The following is a 20,996-nucleotide window of genomic DNA, read 5'->3' on the forward strand; positions in this document are numbered from 1 at the left end:
AGTGAGTTAAAATGCAATTAATTAAATAAATAATTAATTAATTACTTGCAATTTATTTTATTAACTCTGTATCCCTGATATGTCCCGCTCACTCATTCCCTCCCAATTCCATCCTCCCTCCCTCATCTCCTCCCTGCCCCTCTCCAAGTCCACTGATAGGGGAGGACCTCCTCCCCTTTCATCTGACCCTGTTTTATTAGGTATCTTCAGGACTGGCTTCAAAGTCCTTTTCTGTGGCCTAGCAGGGCTGCTTCTCCCTTGGGGGGTGGGGAGGTCAAAGAGCCTGCCATTTTGTTCATGTCAGAAATAGTCCCTGTTCCCCTTACTAGGATAACCCACTTGGTTACTGAGCTACCATGGGCTACATCCGAGCAGAGGTCCTAGGTTATATCCATACATGGACCTTGGTTGGATAAACAGTTTCATATAAGACTCCTGTGCCAGATATATTTGGTCCTTGTGGAGCTCCTATTCTCTCCACCTCATACTAACTTCCCCTTCTTTCATACGATTCCCTGCACTCTGTCAAAGGTTTGGTTATGAGTCTTAGTATCTGCTTTGATACACTGCTAGGTAGAGTCTTTCAGAGGCCCTTTGTGGTAGGCTTCTTTCCTATTACTTGTTTTCTCCTACACCAGTGCACATCCCATTTGTCTTTCTAAGGGAGGATTGATCATCTTATCCCGGGTCTTCTTTCTTGTTTATCTTCTTCAGGTGTATAGATTTCATTATGTTTATCATATCTTACAGGTCTATATAAGTGAGTATATACCATGTGTGTCTTTTTCCTTCTGGGATTCCTCACTCAGAATGATCTTTTCTAGATCCCACCATTTGCCTGCAAATTTTCATGATTTCCTCATTTTTGATTGCTGAGTAGTATTCCATTCTGTAAAAATAGAACAATTTCTTGATCTATTCCTCCATTGATGGACATCTGGGTTGTTTCCAGGTTCTGCCTATTACAAATAAAGCTGCCACAAACATGATTAAGCAAATGTCCTTGTTGTGTACTTAAACAACTTTTGGATATATGCCAAGGAGTGGTATAGCTGGGTCTTGAGGAAGCACTATTCCTAATTGTCTGAGAAAGTGCCAGGTTGATTTCCAAAGTGGTTGTAACAGTTTACATTCCCACCAGCAATGGAGGAGGGTTCCCCTTTCTCCACAACCTCTCCAGCATGTGTTGTCATTTGAGTTTTTTATTTTAGCCATTTTGATGGGTGTAAGGTGAAATCTCAGGATCATTTTGATTTGCATCTCTCTGATGGCTAAGGATGTTAAGCATCTCTTTAAGTGTTTCTCTGCCATTCTGTATTCCTCTACAGAGAATTCTCTGTTTAGCTCTGTACCCCATTTTTTAATTGGATTATTTGATTTATTGCTTTTTAACTTCTTTAGTTCTTTATATATTCTGGATATCAGCCCTCTGTCGGGTATAGGGTTGGTGAAGATCCTTTCCCGGTCTGTAGGCTGTCATTTTGTTATAACGACAGTGTCTTTTGCTTTATAGAAGCTTTTCAGTTTCATGAGGTCCCATTTATTGATTGTTGCTCTTAGAGCCTGTGCTGTTGGTGTTCTGTTCAGGAAGTTGTCTCCTGTGCCAATGAGTTCTAGGCTCTTCCCCACTTTTTTTTTTTTTCTAACCGATTTAGAGTATCTGGGTTTATGTTGAGGTCTTTGATCCACTTTAGTTTTGTGCAGGGTGATAAATATGGATCTATTTTTATTTTTCTGCATGTAGACATCCAGTTAGACCAGCACCATTTGTTGAAGATACTGTCTTTTTTCCATTGAATGGTTTTGGCTTCTTTGTAAAAAATCAAGTATTCATATGTGTGTGGGTTTATTTCTGGGTCTTCTATTTGGTTCCATTGATCCTCCTTTCTATCTCTATGCCAAACCATGCAGTTTTTATTACTATTGCTTTGTAGTACAGCTTGAGATCAGGGATGGAGATACCTCCAGATGATCTGCTGTTGTACAGGATCGTTTTGGAGATTCTGGGTTTTTTGTTTCTCCATATGAAGCTGAGAATCTTTCTTTCAAGGTCTGTAAAGAATTGTGTTGGTATTTTGTTGGGAATTGCGTTGAATCTGTAGATTGCTGTAGGATGGCCATTTTCACCATGTTAATCCTACCAATCCTTGAGCACGGGAGATCTTTCCATCTTCTGATATCTTTTTAATTTCTTTCTTCAGAGACTTAAAGTTTTTTTTCAAACAGGTTTTTCACTTGCTTGGTTAGAGTCACACCAAGGTACTTTATGCTATTAGTGACTATTATGAAGGGTGTTGTTTCCCTGATTTTTTTCTCAGCCCTTTTGTCTTTGGTATACAGAAGGGCTTCTGATGTTTTTGAGTTGATTTTATATCCAGCCATTTTGCTGAAGGAGTTCTCTGGTTGAATTTTTGGGTTCGCTCATGTGTACTATCATATCATCTGCAAATAGTGAAACTTTGACCTCTTCCTTTCTGATTTGTATCCCCTTGATCTCCTTTAGTTGTCTTATTGCTTTAGCTAGGACTTCAAGTACTATGTTGAAGAGATATGGAGAGAGTGGGCAGCCTTGCCTTGTCCCTGATTTCAGTGGGATTGGTTTGAGTTTCTCTCCATTGAGTTTGATGTTGGCTATAGGCTTGCAGTATATTGCCTTTACTACGTTTAGGTATGTGCCTTATATTCCTGATCTCTCCAAGACTTTAAACATGAATGGGTGTTGGACTTTGTCAAATGCTTTTTCAGCATCTAAGGAGATGATCATGTGGTTTTTCTCCTTCAGTTTGTTTATGTGGTGAATTAAATTGATGAATTTCCATATGTTGAACCACCCTTGCATGCCTGGGATGAAGCCCTACTTGTTCATAGTGGATGATGTCTTTGATGTGTTCTTGGATTCTGTTTGCAAGTATTTTATTGTGTATTTTTGCATCAATGTTCATAAGAGAGATAGGTCTGAAGTTCTTTTTTTTGTTGGGTCTTTATGTGGCTTAGGTATCAAGGTGACTGTGGTTTCATAGAATGAGTTTTGTAATGTTCCTTCTGTTTCTATTTTGTGGAATAGTTTGGAGAGAATTGGAGTTAGCACTTCTTTGAAGGTCTGGTAGAATTCTGCACTGAATCCATCTGGCCCAGGGCTTTTTTTGGAAGGGAGACTATAGTTAACTGCTTCAATTTCCTTGGGGGATATAGGACTATTCAATCTTTCTACCTGATCTTGACTTAATTTTGGTAAATGGAATCTACCAAGAAAATTGTCCCTTTCTTTCAGATTTTTGAATTTTGTGTCATATAGGCTTTTGTAGTATGACCTAATGATTGTTTGGGTTTCCTCAGTGTCTGTAGTTATGTTCCCCTTTTCATTTCTGATTTTGCTGATTTAGATAGTTTCTTTCTACCTTTTAGTTAGTTTGGCTAAGCATTTGTCTATCTTGTTGATTTTTCTCAAAGAACCAGCTTTTTGTTTCATTGATTCTTTGAATAGTTTTATTTGGTTCTAATTGATTGATTTCTGCCCTGAGTTTGACTATTTTTAGCCGTCTGCTCCTCTTGGGTATATTTGCTTCTTTTTTTTCTAGGGCTTTCAGTTGGGCCATTAAGGTGCTTGTATAAGATGTCACAAAATTCTTCTTGAGGGCACTTAGTGCTATGAATTTTCCTCTGAGCACTGCTTTCATTGTGTCCCATAAATTAGGGTATGTTGTACCTTCATTTTCATTGAATTCTAGGAAGTCTTTAATTTCTTTCTTTATTTCTTCCTTAAACCCAGCAACCCAGCTGTCATTGAGCAGCAAGTTGTTCAGTTTCCATGTACTTGTAGGCATTTTTCTAATTCCATTGTTGTTGAGGTCCAGCTTTAGTCCATGGTGGTCAGATAGAATTCAGAGGAACATTTCAATCTTCTTATATCTGTTGAGGCTTGCTTTGTGACCAACTATATGGTCTATTTTGGAGAAGGTTCCATGAGGTGTTGAAGGTATACTCTTTTGAGTTTAGTTGGAAAGTTCTGTAGACTTCTGTTAGGTCCATTTGATTTAGGACCTCTGTAAGTGCCTTTATTTCCTTTATAAGCTTCTGTCTAGATGATCTGTCCCTTGGTGAAAGTGGGGTGTTGAAATCTCCCACTATTAAGGTGTTGGGATCGATGTGGGATTTAACTTTTAATGTTTCATTTATGAATGTAGGCACTCTTGTATTTGGGGCATAGATGTTCAGAATTGTGATGTCCTCTTGGTGGATTTTTCCTTTGATGCGAATGCAGTGTCCCTCATCTTTTTTGATTAATCTTGGTTGAAAGTATTTTATTAGATATTAGGATAGCTACTCCAGTTTGTTTTCTGGGTCCATTTGCTTGAAAAAACTTTTTCCAGTCCTTTATTCTGAGGTAGTGTTTATCTTTGTTGCAGAGGTGCGTTTCTTGGATGTAGCAGAATGTTCTGTCCTGTTTCTGCACCCATTCTGTTAGTCTGTGTCTTTTTATTGGAGAATTGAGTCCATTGATGTTGATAGATAATAGTGACCAATTAACGTTAGTTCCTTTTATTGTGGAGTTGGTGGTCTTACTGTGATTCATTGTTTTCTTTTAATTTTTGTTGGGATATTATCTGTGTGCTATGTTTTCTTGGGTGAAGTTGTTTTCATTGGATTGGAGTTTTTTTCCTAGTATCTTCTATAGGGCTGGTTTGCTGTGTAGATATTGCATAAATTTAGTTTTGTCATGGAATATTTTGTTTTCTCCATCTATGTTGATTGACAGCTTTGCAGGGTATAGTAGTCTGGGTTGGCATCTGTGTTCTCTTAGAGTCTGCATGACACCTGCCCAGGCCCTTCTGGCTTTCTTAGTTTCTGATGAGAAGTCCGGTGTGATTCTAATAGGTCTATCTTTATATGTTACTTGGCCTTTTTCCTTTGCTGCTTTTAATATCTTTTCTTTGTTCTGTAGATTTAGTGTTTTGACTCTGATGTGACGTGATGTGTTTCTTTTCTGGTCTAGTCTATTTAGTGTTGTGTAGACCTCTTGTATATTTATGGACATCTCTTTAAGTTGGGAAAATTTTCTTCTATGATTTTCTTGAAAATATTTTCTGGACCTTGGAGCCTAGAGTCTTCTTTTTCATCAATTCCTATTATTCTTAGATTTCATCTTTTCATGGCATCCTTGATTTCTTCGATGCTTTGTGTTTGGGACTTTTCTGATTTTACTTTTTCTTTGAGAGAAGTATAAATTTCTGCATGTGTATTTTCAGCACCAGAGATTCTTTCTTCCATCTCTTGTATTCTGTTGGTGATGCTTACCTTTGTGGTTCCTGATCTTTTCTCCACGTTTTCCAGCTCCAGGGTTTTCTCAGTTTGTGTTTTCTTTATTGATTCTAATTTTGTCTTCATGCTTTGCATCATGTTCTTTATCTGTTTGAATATGGATATGTGTCTCTTTAGGATGGTCTCTATTTTTTTGTTCATTTCCTCTCTATAAGCCACTAATTGTATCTCTACTTGTGCCTCTGTTTGGCTATATTTGCCTGTGTTTCTTTGAGCATTTTGTTCATTTCCTCTTTCTTTGCCTCCAATTGACTAGCCAAATCTTTGATAGATTTATTTCCTCTTTAATTGTCTGAATTTGCATGGCTATTGCTCTGAGAGATATGTTTGTTTCTTCTTTATGAGCTTCAAATAATTCCGTAATCATGGCTTTAAAGTCATTTTCCTGTGCTTCCAATGAATTGGAGTAGCCATCAATTTTGGGGGTTGCTGGTGAAGTCATGATGTCCTGATTTATGTTGGATGTGTTCTTTCACCTACCCCTGGCCGTTGGCTTATCTGAAATCTTCCCTGTTTGTTTCTGGATTCTGCAGTTCAGACTGGTACTGTCTCTCTCCAGCATCTGGTGAGTTCTTCAGGAAGCTGAGAGAGGTCCTGTGGCCCCAGCCTGTGCATTGGTGCTTTAGATGTACCTGTGGGAGGAAAAGTACAGGGTGCAAAACGGCATATGCGGGTGTGTGTGTGTGTGTGTGTGTGTGTGTGTGTGTGTGAGGGGGGGGTGGAAATGTGCCTCAAGGGATAGAGTGATAGAGAATGTTGAACCCTTGAATGTGTGGGTGGGGCTCTGCCTTGCAGGCTTTTAGGGGGTTATTTGTGCATGCACTGTATATATAGCAGGCACTAGTGATAGTCGGGGTGCAATTTCTGGCATTATCCGCCTGAACCCCTCAGTTGGACCCGTAGAGCAGGGGCTTCAATGTCCCAAGAGACCTTCTGTTTCCCACAGTGGGTATGTGGGTGGGAGGGGTCTAATGCCTGGCTTCTAGTTTAGAAGGCCCCTGGATCTGGGGCTCTGCAGACACGCAAGGGCGCACTCACTCTGAAGCAGGTCACATCAGCAAGGATCGGGGTATCCAGGCTCTCTACTGTCTGGGTTGGCCCTGCTTGGTCTTATGCAGGAGGACTGTAGTGCTCCGCCAGCTCAGTGCTGCTGCAGCCGCCAGGTTAAGACGTCCAGCTGCAGCTGGAGACTAGGATGCTGGTCCAGATGCCTTCTGGACAGTCCTGGGTGCCCTCCACTGTGCTCTCCAGGCCTAGGAGGCCCAGCGCCTGGTGCGCCTAGCTTGTATGACGGGTCTGCTGGGCTTTGGTGGTTATATAGCGAATTATCTGTCACCAAGGGTTTGGGCGGGCTTTACAGTCAGTGGCCGAGAGACCCTGAGCAGTCAGTATGGCCACTAGCTGACCTGGGACCCTGGGAGGATGGTGCCTCGGATCTGGGACTCCAAGACAAGTACAGCTGGCAGTTGCAGCCTAAGGGGCTAGGAGCCCCGCCTCAGCTGCTACAGACCACAGGCAGTGAGCTCGGAGCTGAGAATCTCGGTGAGCTGGCTGTGCTGAGGAAGAGGGAGTTCTGAGAAAGGGGGTGTTGGGAGATCAAAGGAGCGTTTCTCTCCTTCTCCAAACAAGTCCAGGGGTGACCCCGAGACCAAAGTTCTCACCTGTGATGTTCCCTGTTCATTTAGAAAGCCTCACCTGTCATTTCCCTGGCTTCAGAAGTCCTTCCACTCACCAACTGAGGCATTCAGCTCCTCTGCAGCTCAGAAACTGTGCGTGCTAGTCGCCATCTTGGCTCTGCCTCCAAGCCGCACTTTATTTTTTGAAAGAGAAAAGGCAAAATTTTTTATTCTGCATAGCTATTTTTGTAGTTATTATTATAATACATTCTTAGAGTATCAATGTTTTTCTTATGATTCTCAGAGATTATTTGAAGAATAAAAACAAATGACCATCAAATGACATGTATTGTAGGTTATTTACCTAATCATGCATTTGTGCTTCTCTAATAAACTCAATTTTTTTTTTTTTTTTTAGTTTTCTTTTTTTGAGTCCTAGATTGTGTCTTGGACATACTTTCAGTTATATTACTCAGATATTTATGAAGAAAGAAAGAAAGCTAAAATTCCTGACAGTTAGTTACCTGTGACTTCAGTGACTGTCTTCCTGACGGTCTAGAAACGAAGTCAGCTTCTTTACCATATATACGCTGAGTTGTACAGTGAGGTACTCCCCCACACCATTCAGCCCACTGCCCTGCATTACAGCATTACAGACCGGCCTGAGGAGACACCAAGGTCAATGACAGGAAGGAGCTGATGGCCTGATGGAGTCTTGTTGTCCTTCTTTGTGTGAATACATTTTCTAAGTCAGCATATGCCACACAGATGCTGACAGTCATTTGTTTAGCTATCTTTTATATTCTCTTCTGTGTATTTGCCCAGTTCAGTTTAAGAAATGTGGTAGTTGATGAATGAAAAAGAATGAATTAGAGAAATAAGGTAAAAGGTAATAAGGTAAATATACGATAAGAAATTGTGGAATGTGGTCACAACTAGCTCTGCCATGTGCTTGCTCTGCTTTTTCCCATCATTCTTCTGCCAGCTTTACTACTTCATGTTGATTAAATAACATGCTTGATATTCTACAACTGAGTGAAATGTCTCGTGTTTTCATATGCTGTCTTTAGTATGCTTCTTTAGAAAAGTTTGAACATGCATTATATTTTGAAACAGAATGGGTGCTGGCTTGCTGGTTCTTCTGCTGTCACTGGCTGTTCTAACAACTCTCTTAAAAAGAAAAATTACTTTGGTAAAGGAGGAGCTGTTGATACTTCTGTTACAGGTCAGTTACAATTTTTCAATAATATATCATACCAATTGTATAGTAAAATGTATCTTAGTGTTATACTTTGTTACATTCCTATGTTCCTGTCACTCAAGACTGTCACTGAGAAGTAAGTTTTCTTTTTAAGGTAGCACACAGAAATGTGTATAAAATAGCAAAAAGGTCAGCAAGAGATAACCAGTGATGCCCAGAAAGTAGCAGTTAAGACTTTAGGACTTTAGACCAAACATGAGCTGAAAGTGTTTCCTCTCAGCTGAGATTTTGTGTAGTCCCCACGTTCACCAAGCTGCAGCAGCTGGGAGGGTTGACATGAGGGCAGCAGGCAATAGCCTGGGAGATACACTTGCATTGGTTACTAGCTGTGCTATAGCAAAAAGAATGTTTTGTTTTAAAATTAATTGGTGCCCAATTATTTTGTTTACAGGATATGTGGTTTTCAACAAGTTAACTCCAGTTTGTTTTTTAATGTCAGTGTGGCAAATATTTAATGGGGTTATAAAAGGTAGAGATTATATAGTATGATGTTTTATAAAATGATACCTCTTTATAGATTAGAATAGAAAGCACTTTTTCTTTTTTTTTGGGGGGGGGGGTGGTTTGACACAGGGTTTCCTTGTGTAGCCCAGTCCTAGAACTTGGTCTATGATCTAGGCTGGCCTTAAACTCAGAGATCCGTCTGTCTCTCCGTCCCAAGTTTTTGGATTAAAGGCATGAGCCAACACTGCCCAGCTTAGAAATCACTTTTTTAATAAGATAATAGTCCTCTTTAATTTTTATGTTTTCAATAGGTTTTACTTTTTTTTATAGGTTTTACTTTTTAAGATTCAAAAATTTAATTGCTTGTTTTTATTATAGTTTTTCTTTTTCTTGAGAATTCATTCATACAAACAATAAAATACAATTATATTAACCTCACATTTCCTCTGTCAGCTTCTCTCACATCCCCATGAATGTGTTTCCCCTTCAGCTTTTTGCCTTTTTTCTGTTGTTTGAATGTTTCATGCATGCATATAATGTGCTTTTGTCAAATTCACTCCCCTTTTCCTCTCCTCTAATTTCTATTTTATCCACCAACACTATGTGCTTGCTTTTTAAGGCCACTGAACCTACTTTGTACTGCTTGTCCATGACAGTATCCCTGAAGAAAACTGACTATCCATCCTTCAGAAGCTATCAGTTACCAGTAACTTCTCTGAAAAAGTGGGGTTTCATATGCTTCTCACCCCTATCTGGGCTGGGATTTTGGCTCCGTAGTCTTCTACAAGTGTGTGCATGCAGTCACAGCTGCTGTGGGCTCCTATAGGCAGTGCTGCTGTTCTTGACATTCACACCTGTGGCTCTTACAGTCTTTCTGTCCTCTCTTAACCATGATCCCTTATTTTCTGCATGTTGACCAGTTGTAGGTCTCTGTATCAATCACCATCTACTATAAAAAGTAGTTTCTGTGATGAGAGTTGAGAGATGCTCTACACTATGGGTATAAAGAAAAGAACTTAGGGGACAATTAGCTACTATATTTATTTAGAAAAATATTAGTGCTAGGTTCTAATCTAGGGCCCATGACCTACCCAGCCACAGTTTTTTCACCCAATTAGCTGTACCAGGAATGAGCTCTATCATGTTAAGGAGGTCAAGTCCATGCAAAAAGTGTTTGGTTATTCTCATGCTACTTGTGCAGCTATTGTACTAGTGGGCCTATCCTGCCAGTTCATCATTATTATAGCTGGAAGGGTTCATAGCCGGGTAAGACTATTGACTATTTCTCTTCTCCAGTAACATGCATAGCACCTTCATGTGCTGTGAAAGCTAGGCAGTCAGGATGGAGCTTCCAGATTGGTATCATCTCAATTTCTCCATCTCCTATGACTTATACATTGTTGTGCCAGATTCGCAAGACCCCAAAAGACCACCAGGAGTCGAACTCATTGCAAAACACATGAGGATCCTTTTATTATAAGCTAGCTTGGGCTCATACACCCTCAGCACTGATGCAGTTGAAAGCCAACAACCTCATGCTCTGGTTAGGTGGGTGATTTAAAGAGTCTTCCCTCCCAGCATTTCCAAAGCAGGGGGATTCCTGCCTGGCAAGTGTCTATTGGTTGAAACACAAAAGGATGCTGCATTTTTAATTGATTGGCTATAGGAAGGCCCCCAAACCATTAATGGTCTGGCTTCCCTTGTTTGGCTGTCCTAGAGGAGGGGCCGGTTTCCTAGCAGCTATCTCTAGTGGGCAGGAAAGAATGCAGTAAGGCTGGTTCTTCCCCACATGTGGCTGGACATGGCTCCACCTGGCTGGCTTTTGTTTAGGTTTGTGCTTTAAACTTTTAATTCTTTGTTTTCTCAACATATGTGTCATCTTCAGCAAAAATCTTACCCTCACGCTCTGGAGGGTAACCAAGACCAATGGCAATAACTTAATAATGTTATTGATGAGAGTCTTTGATCACATTGACCAACAACCTGAGTGCCCTCCCATGGCACCTTATTGGTTTCCTGTCATCTATTGGTACTTCAATTTAAACATATATATCCAAAGAATCAAATCTATCATCCACATATAAGAGAAAATGAACACGCAGTATTTGGCTTTCTAGGTTTGCAGTATCTCACACAGAATGATTATTTCCCATTCCATCCATTTACCTATGAATTTTATAATTTCATTTTACATTACAGTTGAATAATATTCCATTGTATGTTTGTACCACTAAGTTTGTATATTGGTGCCCATGTGTGCGTGGGTGTGAGGCCATCCACTGGAGCATGGGAAACAAACTAGTGGGAACACCCTCAAAGAAGAGTGTTTCTCCCTCTCCCACAGCTATCAGCTTCCAGTATCTCTTCATTTGGAGGTGATGCCTGGAGAGTACCTCCCCCATCTCTGCCAGAATACTGCCTGGCTTGTTCTTGTGCAGGTAATCATAGCACTGTGAGTTCATAGGTGCAACAGCTGTGGCCAGACAAACTGAGTAATATTTCATTGTGTTACATTTTACCCATTCATCTGTTAATAGTCATACTGGTTAATTCTGTTTCCTAGCTATTATGTATAGAGTACCAGTAAACATGGGTATACAAGTGTTTTTGTAGTAAGATATGAGATCCTTTGGGTTTATGCCCAAGAGAGATACAGCCAGGTCATATGTCGGTTCTATTTCTAGTTTTTGAGAAAACTCCAGACTGATATTCAAAGTATCTGCACTAGTTTACACTCCCACCAACATGAGTTCCCTTCTTTATCACTTCCACACAAGCACTCCCCTTTTTTTTTCTTTAAATGGATAAATAACCATATGTGGAGCTCTACCAAACTCCTGAGTCTTCTTAAAAAGTATTCTCAGAACAAAGCACCATAATGTATTTCCAAAGTAGTATGAAGTAAAAATATACCATGCAAAAGATATAGTAACTTATGTTCATTCTTGGAGAGCAACAGTGAACTCGAAAGAAGAGAAGAAATCCTTTGAAAACATCCTATCAAGCTTTGGAACATATGCTTCATTGTAAATAGTGCACTAGCTTTCCTCTAAAACCGGCATAGTTTTGACAGAATCCACCTACAGTAATGAGAGCTTTGACAAGAGCATGTGTTTCTGACTTACTCTAGAGCAGTGACGAGTATCATGCTCAAATTCTTTTATAATTTGTTAGAAATACCTGAGTATTATCTAACTCCATTTCAAAGTTCTTTCTTGCATTATCTTTAGCAATTTGCATTAATTCTTGTGCTGCCTGACATATTGATCCCAAAGCATGCTTTTTTTTCTCATTTTGGCATCTCTAAATTCAGAGTATGTCTTACCATAGAAATTATCCTAGGATTACATTATAGCTATATTCACAGAATTTTTTGTGTCTTAATTTGTTTCCCGAAAAGACAAATTAATTTCTAGTATTCGATAAGACCACTGATCTAAGAGCTTATTTTGTAGTAGTCATACATTATCTCATTTCTTTTTTTTAATTTATTTATTTTCTTATAAAGTACAGTTTATTCACTTTGTATCCCAGCTGTAGCCTCCTCCCTTGCCCTCTCCCAATTCCACCTACCGTCCCACATCTCCTCCCATGCCCTTCTCCAAGTGCACTGATAGGGGTCCTCTGACCCTAGCCTATCAGGTCGCATCAGGACTAGCTGCATTGTCTTCCTCTGAGGCCTGGTAAGGCTGTTCCCCCATGGGGGGGGGAGTGATCAAAGAGCCAGCCACTGAGTTCATGTCAGAGACAGTCCCTCTTCCCATTACTAGGGAACCTACTTGGACACTGAGCTGCCATGGGCTATATCTGTGCAGGGGTTCTATGTTATCTCCATGCATGGTCCTTGGTTGGAGTATCAGTCTCAGAAAAAAATCCCTGTGCCCAGATTTTTTGGTTGTGTTGCTCTCCTTGTGGAGCTCCTGTTCCCTCCAGGTTTTTCTATCTCCTATATGTCTAATATCTACTTACAAGTGAGTATATACCATGTGTGCCTTTCTGCTTCTAGGATACCTCATCCAAGCTGATCTTTTCTAGTTCACACCATTTGCCTGCAAATTTCATGATTTCCTTGTTTTTAATTGCTGAGTAGTATTCCATTTTGTAAATGTACCACAATTTCTGTATCCATTCCTCAGTTGAGGGACATCTGGGTTGTTTACAGGTTCTGGCTATTACAAATAAAGCTGCCACAAACATGGTTGAGCAAATGTCCTTGTTGTGTATTTGAGCACATTTTGGATATATGCCTAGGAGTGATATAGCTGGATCTTGAAGAAGCAATATTCCTAGTTGTCTGAGAAAGCGCCAGACTGATTTCCAAAGTGGTTGTACCAGTTTACATTCCCACCAGCTATGGAGGAGGATACCCCTTTCTCCACAACCTCTCCAGCATGTGTTGTCACTTGAGTTTTTTATCTTAGCCATTTTCATGGGTGTAAGGTGAAATCTCAGGGTCGTTTTGATTTGCATCTCCCTGATCACTAAGGACGTTGAACATTTCTTTAAGTATTTCTCTGCCGTTTGATATTCCTCTATTGAGAATTCTCTGCTTAGCTCTGTACCCTATTATCCCATTAGTTAAAAATAGCAATTAATCCACTAGTTCAGGGATTAATAGACATTTTTCCATACAACTGGATCATGCTTATTATGGTTATGCATATGGAGTCTGTTAAAAATGTGTCAGCACAAAGGGAGGCAATGCAGAAATGAATGGGAGTCACTATGTTGCCATTAAGCAGTTTTTACAAAAACAGCCTTCAAGCGGACCCCTCATATACAGTAACTTGTAATGAACATTTGTACTGTTATTAGTACAAAAATATATTGAATAAATAAATATACGGGTAGTACTGTGCAGAGGAACAGAGGTGGGAAAGGCACTGAACTACACACTTTCTTCAATTGCATAATTTAGGAAACCTTCAACATTTGTAATAGATACTTCTCAAGAGAAGCTCTGGTGAGGTATGCCATAGCACTCTTGATAGTGTGTGTGCCTCATCTCATCCTCAGGCAAGTCTCTAGCTTACCATGGCAGTACTTACCTTGTAGCTCTCGAGCACGGGAAGGCAGCCTGGCTCAATTCCAGTTTTTCTGCTACGTTCCGGTTTTTCTCAGCACTGTTTAAGCATCTTTCTAGTGTGTTACCTCTTCCTCCCTTCCCTTTGCTAACCTGTTTGGTTTGTGTCTTCAGATGCTGAGTATAGTGCTGTCAATGTATGTTGTGTACAGCACCCACCACAGTCTGTTAAAGAAAGAAGGACTGCCTCTTATGAATCAGATTGTGAGCTGGGCAACGTTAGGTAAGTGGCCACTTAGACTACATTGGAAAACTTTACCTGCAGTCACTTATCTTAAGATAATACCTTTATATCTGTGTTGTTGTACTGAAAGAAGTAGTATTGATGAGGGAAAACTATAGCCAGCTATTTTTTTTTTTTATTTCTCTCTGGAGTTTGACAAAGAAAAGTAGAAGTCTTGTAAACACACCTGGAATAATAAGAGTTAACTTGTTAAAATATTTATGACTTGATAATTGGACTGTGTACTTATGAACATCTAATAAAAATATATTGAATGATTCCAGAAGAGAAGTTTTATGAATTCTGTATATGCACCACATATATGTAATTTTCCTGTCAATCTTTACATTTCTATGTCTTACAGAGATTGAATTTTGTGTTTCCCTTTCTAAAACTACTAGCTAGTTTTTAGCATGATGCATATTTTATGAAGCTATGAGGGTATTTCCAATCATGTTCCTCTGTATAGCACCCTTATTTAAGAATGTTAGAGGTGGGGCTGGTGAAATGGTTAAGTGTGCTTACTGCTTTTGCAGAGGACCTAGTTTGAACTCCTAGCACTCACATGTTGGTTCAAAACTACCTCAAAAGTGACTACACAGATAGGGAAATTATAAAGTCTTAAGGATATTAAAGGAATGGAGTTATTTGTATTTTTGCACACAATATTTCAAGTTCTTTTGCAGAGGCAGGAGGATCTCCATGAGTTCCATATCAGCCAGGTCTACACACTGTTTGAAAGAAAGCAAACCAAAAGAAACAAAAACAAAAACAGTTCCCTTGGCCAGGAGTGGTTGCATACACCTTTGATGCCAGCACTGGGGAGGCATATGCTGGGTGTCTCTTTAAGTTCAAGATTAGCCTGTTCTATATGGAGAGTTTCAGGCTAGCGAGGGATACCTAGGGAGGCCCTGTCTGAAAAAAGAAAGAAGGAAAAAACACCACTGTTTGTTAATCTAGACTCTTGTCCTGGTCCGAGTATATATTGTAGTAGAGTGCTTACACATGCCATCCTAACACCTCCCACCAACTTGGATATCCTGTGTAGTTATTCATGTCTTTATTGGTCACATTTTAATTTTGGAATGTTGGAAAAAATATTAGAATCAGAATCAGTCAATTTACATAAATATTTCCCTGGGAAACCTTTAAATATAAAATTACTTCCTTAGCATTGGAACAGCTAGGTATTAGCTTCAAGATTCCTGCCAAGTGGTATGAAGCATGAAATATCAACTCATAGGAAAGTCTTCAGTGTCTCCAAAGATGTCCTCCCAACATTGATACTTCATGGTCTGGTGCCCGTAGTCATATTTTGCTTACGTTCATAGTGCTCAACTAAGCAACATGTTAATATGTTCATATCACTTAGAATAGACTCTTAATTTCTCTTTAATACCTTGTTATTTCTTTATGTCGAAGGCCAGCTTTGACTACATAGGGTTAAACTGAGTTGGGATGTAGTGTGGAGGAAAGAATCCAAAAGCTGATAGCTCCTGCTATCTCAGAGCCAGCATAGTTTGTCACTGTAGAGAAACTTTGGACTCTCTTTAACTCTTTAGGGGTCAGAGCTGATGGCTCCTGACAGGGGCTGATGAGAAAGAAAAGAGAAAGGAGAAAAGAAGCACATACTCACACACACACTTCGTGGATGAAGCAAAGGCAGGCTTCAACACAATTTAACAAATTCACACATACATACATATATGCATACATATATACATATATGCAGGCAATCAGACAGATAGCAAAACTCATGCTCCAACAACCAACGCTTTATTTTTTCTCTCAGCCTTTTTACACCCCCTAAAGCAAAGTTCTGTATGTAAGAAGAAAAACTACCTCATCGCCATAAAAGCAATTATCATAAAAACATAAATCCATTACAGAAGAGGGAGTTACAGCAGGATTGTTGGTTACATATTTTTCCATTAAAACTTGTATCTCAGTAAGCATTTCTTTATCTAACTCTTTGTTCTACAAGTTCATTGTATGTTTAAAGCAATAGTTTTGCATGTCGTAGGGTAACAAGGGTTAAGTTAACAAGGTTGAGGAGTTACAGCAGAATTACTGTTTATGTATCTGTCTATTCAGACTCATAGCTAAGCCAGGTGTGGTGGGACCTACCTTTAATCCCAGCACTCTGGGAGGCAGAGGCATCTGATCTCTGAGAGTTCAAGGCCAGCCTGGTATACAAAGCGATTCTAGGACAGCCTAGGCAACACAGAAAAACTCGGTCTGGAAAACAAAAAATAAAAAACCTCGAATCTAACTTAATAATCTTCAACCATCTTTTAATTTATGAATTCATTGAAAGTTCAAAGCAGTAGTTTTTTTATGTCTTAGGTTAACAAGGTTTAAGCAGGACATGCCTATAGTTGCAAGTTTTCTCCTATGCTAGCTGGTTTCAATCTATATTTTACCAAGAAACAGGTCATCTCTTAGTCTTATTTTCAAAGTTTTGCATAGCTAAATTAGCCAATTATCTATCCCTGTCCATGGCTTATCTTATCATGGTGCATACTGAAACCCATGATCTAGATGTAACCTAGAGTGAATGTTTTTTTCTTGGTCATAAATCTTCCAAAACTCTTTCTCTTTTTAGTGCAGTTTATGTGCTTGTGACACATGAAGGCTCATAGAATTCCTCTTGCAGTTTTTGCTAGTCTTCATGGGGACTTAAAATTACTTGACTCAAATCAGGAATTCTATAAAATCATTATCAGAAATTATAAAACAATCAATTCATCTAAACAGTATTATTTCATGAAAGGACATCTTCATGTTGATCTGCAGTAAATTTGCCAACAAAGTGGGCTAATAATGCCCAGGAAGCAATCACACCAGACTGTAGGCAGTGAGGGTCTCCTTATGCCCGATCACACCATGCCAGATATGTGAGGAATACAGAAATGACAAACATGGGAAGGCGTGTCAGCATCAAGAAGCAATCTGGAGACAGAGCCCCTGGGGCCATGGCTCTCCAAGGTACACACATCACAGCCATGGAAAACAGTGGGCCATCTCCAGGTAGCTCACTTACCCACTGCAGTTCTTACTCGAATGGTGTCTGTCACCTTTAGACAAAAATAAAACCAAAATGAAATATTCAATATTTCAAAATTGGTTTCATTTTAAACTGGCTTTTGTTATGGCTGTAGTACAGTGATAGAATACTTGCCTGCCATACATTGAGGCCTTGTGTCTTGGGAAAAAAAGAATCCATAAACAAAAGAACAAACAAGAAACACACCTGAAGTGACTTAAAATAAAAAACATAGCAAGTTATTTCTTGCAGTTAAATATGTATCAGTTAATAACATTATTGATCTATCTACACATCATAGCTAAAACTTTACAAGTAGGACTTGCAGAGCTTTGAATCTTGCAGGGATTTAGAGCTTTAATTAAAATTATCTATATATTTAGCTTACTTTACAAGACACTGATTACTAATAAAGATATCAGCCAATACTAAGCATTTTATAGGTGAAATTGTACTCAAAACTCAAAGCAAGTTCTCTTGAATGTTACCATATTTAACAGATATGTGAACTTTTTCTTTAATGGATTAAATAAATTTGATTGTTTAATTAATAAGCCAATTAGTGAATGATTCAGCAAAACATCATCCAACTTTCATATTCTGAAGCACCTGGTATATTAAGTGATTGTATACATTTGCTCTCTGAAACATACAAAAGGTATTTGTGTTTGCTGTTGCTGACCCTTTTCATCACCTTACCCACCTTGAGGTAATTGATTTTCTAGGATAAGGTCCACAATTTTGGTATGTGGTGTCATCATTCTCTCCTGCTTCTGATATATCAAGTAGCACACTACAACTCTAGATGCCTACTTCTCTGACAGTAGGCACAATCTATTTCTAGGGAATACATTGTCTTTGAACATAAATGTCTAATTAAGAGACAGGTTGCGGGGCTGGAGAGATGGCTCAGAGGTTAAGAGCACTTCCTGAGTTCAATTCCCAGCAATCACATGGTGGCTCACAACCATCTATAATGGTGTTCTCTTCTGGTATACAAGCACACATGCAGTCAGAATACTGTATAAATAATACATAAATCTGAAAAATGAAAGAAACAGGTTGCAGCTGGGTATGGTGGCACATGCTTTTGTTCCCAGCACTTGGGAGGCAGAGGCAGGTATATGTCTGAATTTGAGGGCAGCCTAGTCTATAAAGCAGGTTCCAGAACATCCAGGCCAGTTATACAGAGGAAAGGAAAAACCAAACCAAACCAAAACAAAACAAATGAACAAACAGAAGACAAGTTGCTTAATCTTAAGTGATACATTTATTTCATTAGAAAAGAATAAATTATTCATATGGGAGTTAATATCATTATAGTGATCTATTTGGATAAACTTGATAAAACTTGAGTTGTTTAACTGAAATGTAATTTAAGTTAAGAATGTACTTACTGCTTTGTTTTTCCTACAGAAATCCCTGGGTTGTATTAAAGATCACACAAATGCTACATTTCATAAGTGGGTGTGGATTGTTTGGGTCTGCAGAACTGATATAGGACTGACTGGCTCTGTTCTCTTGCAGCGTCTTCCTTGGTTGTGCCCCTCCTGAGTCCCACAACCCTCTCTCAGCGGCTGTCCAGCACACTTCTTTCTTTGATGCCAACCTACTTGCTTCTAAGCACAGGGTATAAACTTTTTTTCTATTTAATTTTTTTTTTTGAGAATTTCATATGAGTACTATATTTTTATGCCTTCCTCTCTCCCTCCAACTCCTCCCATGTCCTCTCTTGCTCTTAAGTTCATGACCTCTATTGTTAGAAATATTTATATTATTTGCTATATGTTATTTATATCACAGAGCTATATAATAATATATAATATGTTATTGCATATTATATTACAAATATATATGTATAAACTTTTCTTAAAATATAATTTTACAGTTTTAAATTGTAGATGTTAAATATAGTAGCTTAGCTTTGGTAGTGAAAATATTTTCTAAATCTTGAAGCATAAATTATAAATATCTTCCACTCTGTGGGTATGTAACTTGGCCTATAATTTGTTTTATTTTTTTCATCATTTTAATATTATTGTCTGTCTTCTACTTTCACCTGTTGGACTTGTTAAAATTTTATTTAAGTATAGTGTTAGGAAATCCTGATGATTGTGGCAGAATTTTAAGTCTTAAAGAGTTTTTAAGAAGGACTTTTGTTGTTTTTTTGTTGCATTCTACTAATGCATAGTGGTATGATCTCTATCCCATTAAATGACTGTACAGCTAGGACTAAAATAGAAATTTATCTCCAACACAGAACAGCATCATTGCTTCCTATTACGCTTAAAAGTTCTATTGTTTTAAAGCTATTCAAAGGCAAGGTTCTAGCAGAAAATACAAATAAATTTTAAAATAAGTTGAAGAAAGCTTGTGTTTGTTCAGGATTTAAGTCTTAATTTAAAGCTTACGTCTTTTCTCACCTGAGCTAAAGAAGTTTGGGCATCAGTGTGACCTTCAGCTCTGGCATATGAAACTCTTTCCGTTTATAGTGACATCTTGTGACACTCCTGCGTGTTTGTCACTGCTTTTACAGTTATGATTTCATCCTTCATGTTCCTTACTGATATTGGTAGTGTTTTGTTTTCTGGGTGTAAAATATCAGAGCACCCAATTTGGCTTTTTCAGAGTATGTGTGACCAGGAACTCTATTAAAACTTATTTTTTAATCTTTTTTTTCTTTGTTACTCTTTTATTATTTTGTTATCTTAAAGAAATCCACCGTGTGTGTTTTGTTTTTTAGCATGTTTTTATTTTTTTGCAATTTATTCATTATATATCCCGAGTGAAGCCTCCTCCCTTAGTTCCTCCCATTCCCATCCACCCCCCTTTTTCTTTCCCCCTATTCCCTTCCCCTGGTCCACTGAAAGGAGGAGCTCTCCTCCTTTGCCATCTGCCCATAGCTTGTTAAGTTTCATTAAGACTACCTGGATCCTCTTCCTATGTGGCCTGTCAAGGCTGTATCACCAGCAACAAGTAATCAAAGATCACGCAACCAAGCTCATGACAGAGGCACCCCTGCTCCCCTTACTCTGGAACCCACATGGAGCCTGAGCTGCTTGAGTTTAAACAAAGAATCTGACCAGTTGATTTGGCATGAACCCTGAAACATTACTTTAAAATGAAGTGAAGGCAGTTTTTTATAGTTTCCATGTTGACTTTGAAGGGAAGAATTTTTGCCTCCCTCCCACCCCACTACCCAAACTGAACTCACTGTGTAGTCCCATTTGGCTTTAACCTCTAATTTCTTGTTGCTGTGGGATCCTGAGTGCTGACATTCCGGGCATGTAACCAAAGCCCAGTTTGTCATTTGAATTTAATTTTATTTAATTTTTCCTTAAATCCTATAAGGATGAAGGATGTTTACTTTCAGATAAATGATAAACAAAACAGAAAAATTGAGTAAACACCACTAATAGTTCAAACTTTGACTAAAACATGGGATCTTGATTCAAATTAGACTCAGCTCAGAATTCACCATAGGTTATCCTCAGTTGAAATGATCTTGTAAGGCCATCTGGGGTCAAGGCCTGATCAGTCCTTAGGAATCTTAGCTGTTTTAACTGTGTATTAAACATTCTGAAAAGATTTTTCCAGTGGACTTTAGCATTTCCAGTGACCTAGACTTAAGTCCTTATAGACTCCAGATATGTGAATTGGGTGGGCAGTAAGCTCCTCTCACCAAAGGTCCCACACATCTTATTTTTTCCATTCTCTGGATTGACATATTTGTGGGACACACCTGTGAACATATGACACGGACATTATGAAAACTTTCCCTGGTTGCTTAATAAACAAGTCTTAATGCTTTGATTGCTTTGAGATGTACAGATTTGAAATGAAGCTTGAATTGTGTGAGAATCTAAGTGTTCTTATTCAAGAGTGATAAACATAATTTGAAACTGTTTACATTTTCCTTTATTGTTGCTAAAATTTTATAATAAATAATTCTGTTACGTTATCAACCTTCAGATTAAAGTATGTAAAAGTTTTTAGTCTACATA

At 38.7% G+C, this 20,996-nt stretch overlaps 1 protein-coding gene across 5 annotated transcripts in view; it reads left to right on the plus strand.

The window, feature by feature from the left end:
- The window catches only part of Pign (phosphatidylinositol glycan anchor biosynthesis class N), a 101,194-nt gene that overhangs the window by 52,711 nt on the left and 27,487 nt on the right, over positions 1 to 20,996 (plus strand). For all 5 annotated transcript variants that reach the window (XR_002477032.2, XR_009587337.1, XR_009587338.1 and 2 more), the window contains 3 exons: positions 8,052 to 8,160; positions 13,838 to 13,946; positions 18,520 to 18,622. Coding sequence is in view for 2 of the 5 variants with exons in the window: in XM_060371489.1 (XP_060227472.1) it covers positions 8,052 to 8,160; positions 13,838 to 13,946; positions 18,520 to 18,622 (321 nt within the window). In the remaining 3 variants the exon portion in view is untranslated. The remainder of the gene's footprint in view (positions 1 to 8,051; positions 8,161 to 13,837; positions 13,947 to 18,519; positions 18,623 to 20,996) is intronic.

This window comes from Meriones unguiculatus, chromosome 18, assembly GCF_030254825.1.
Source record: "Meriones unguiculatus strain TT.TT164.6M chromosome 18, Bangor_MerUng_6.1, whole genome shotgun sequence".
Lineage (NCBI taxonomy): Eukaryota > Metazoa > Chordata > Mammalia > Rodentia > Muridae > Meriones > Meriones unguiculatus.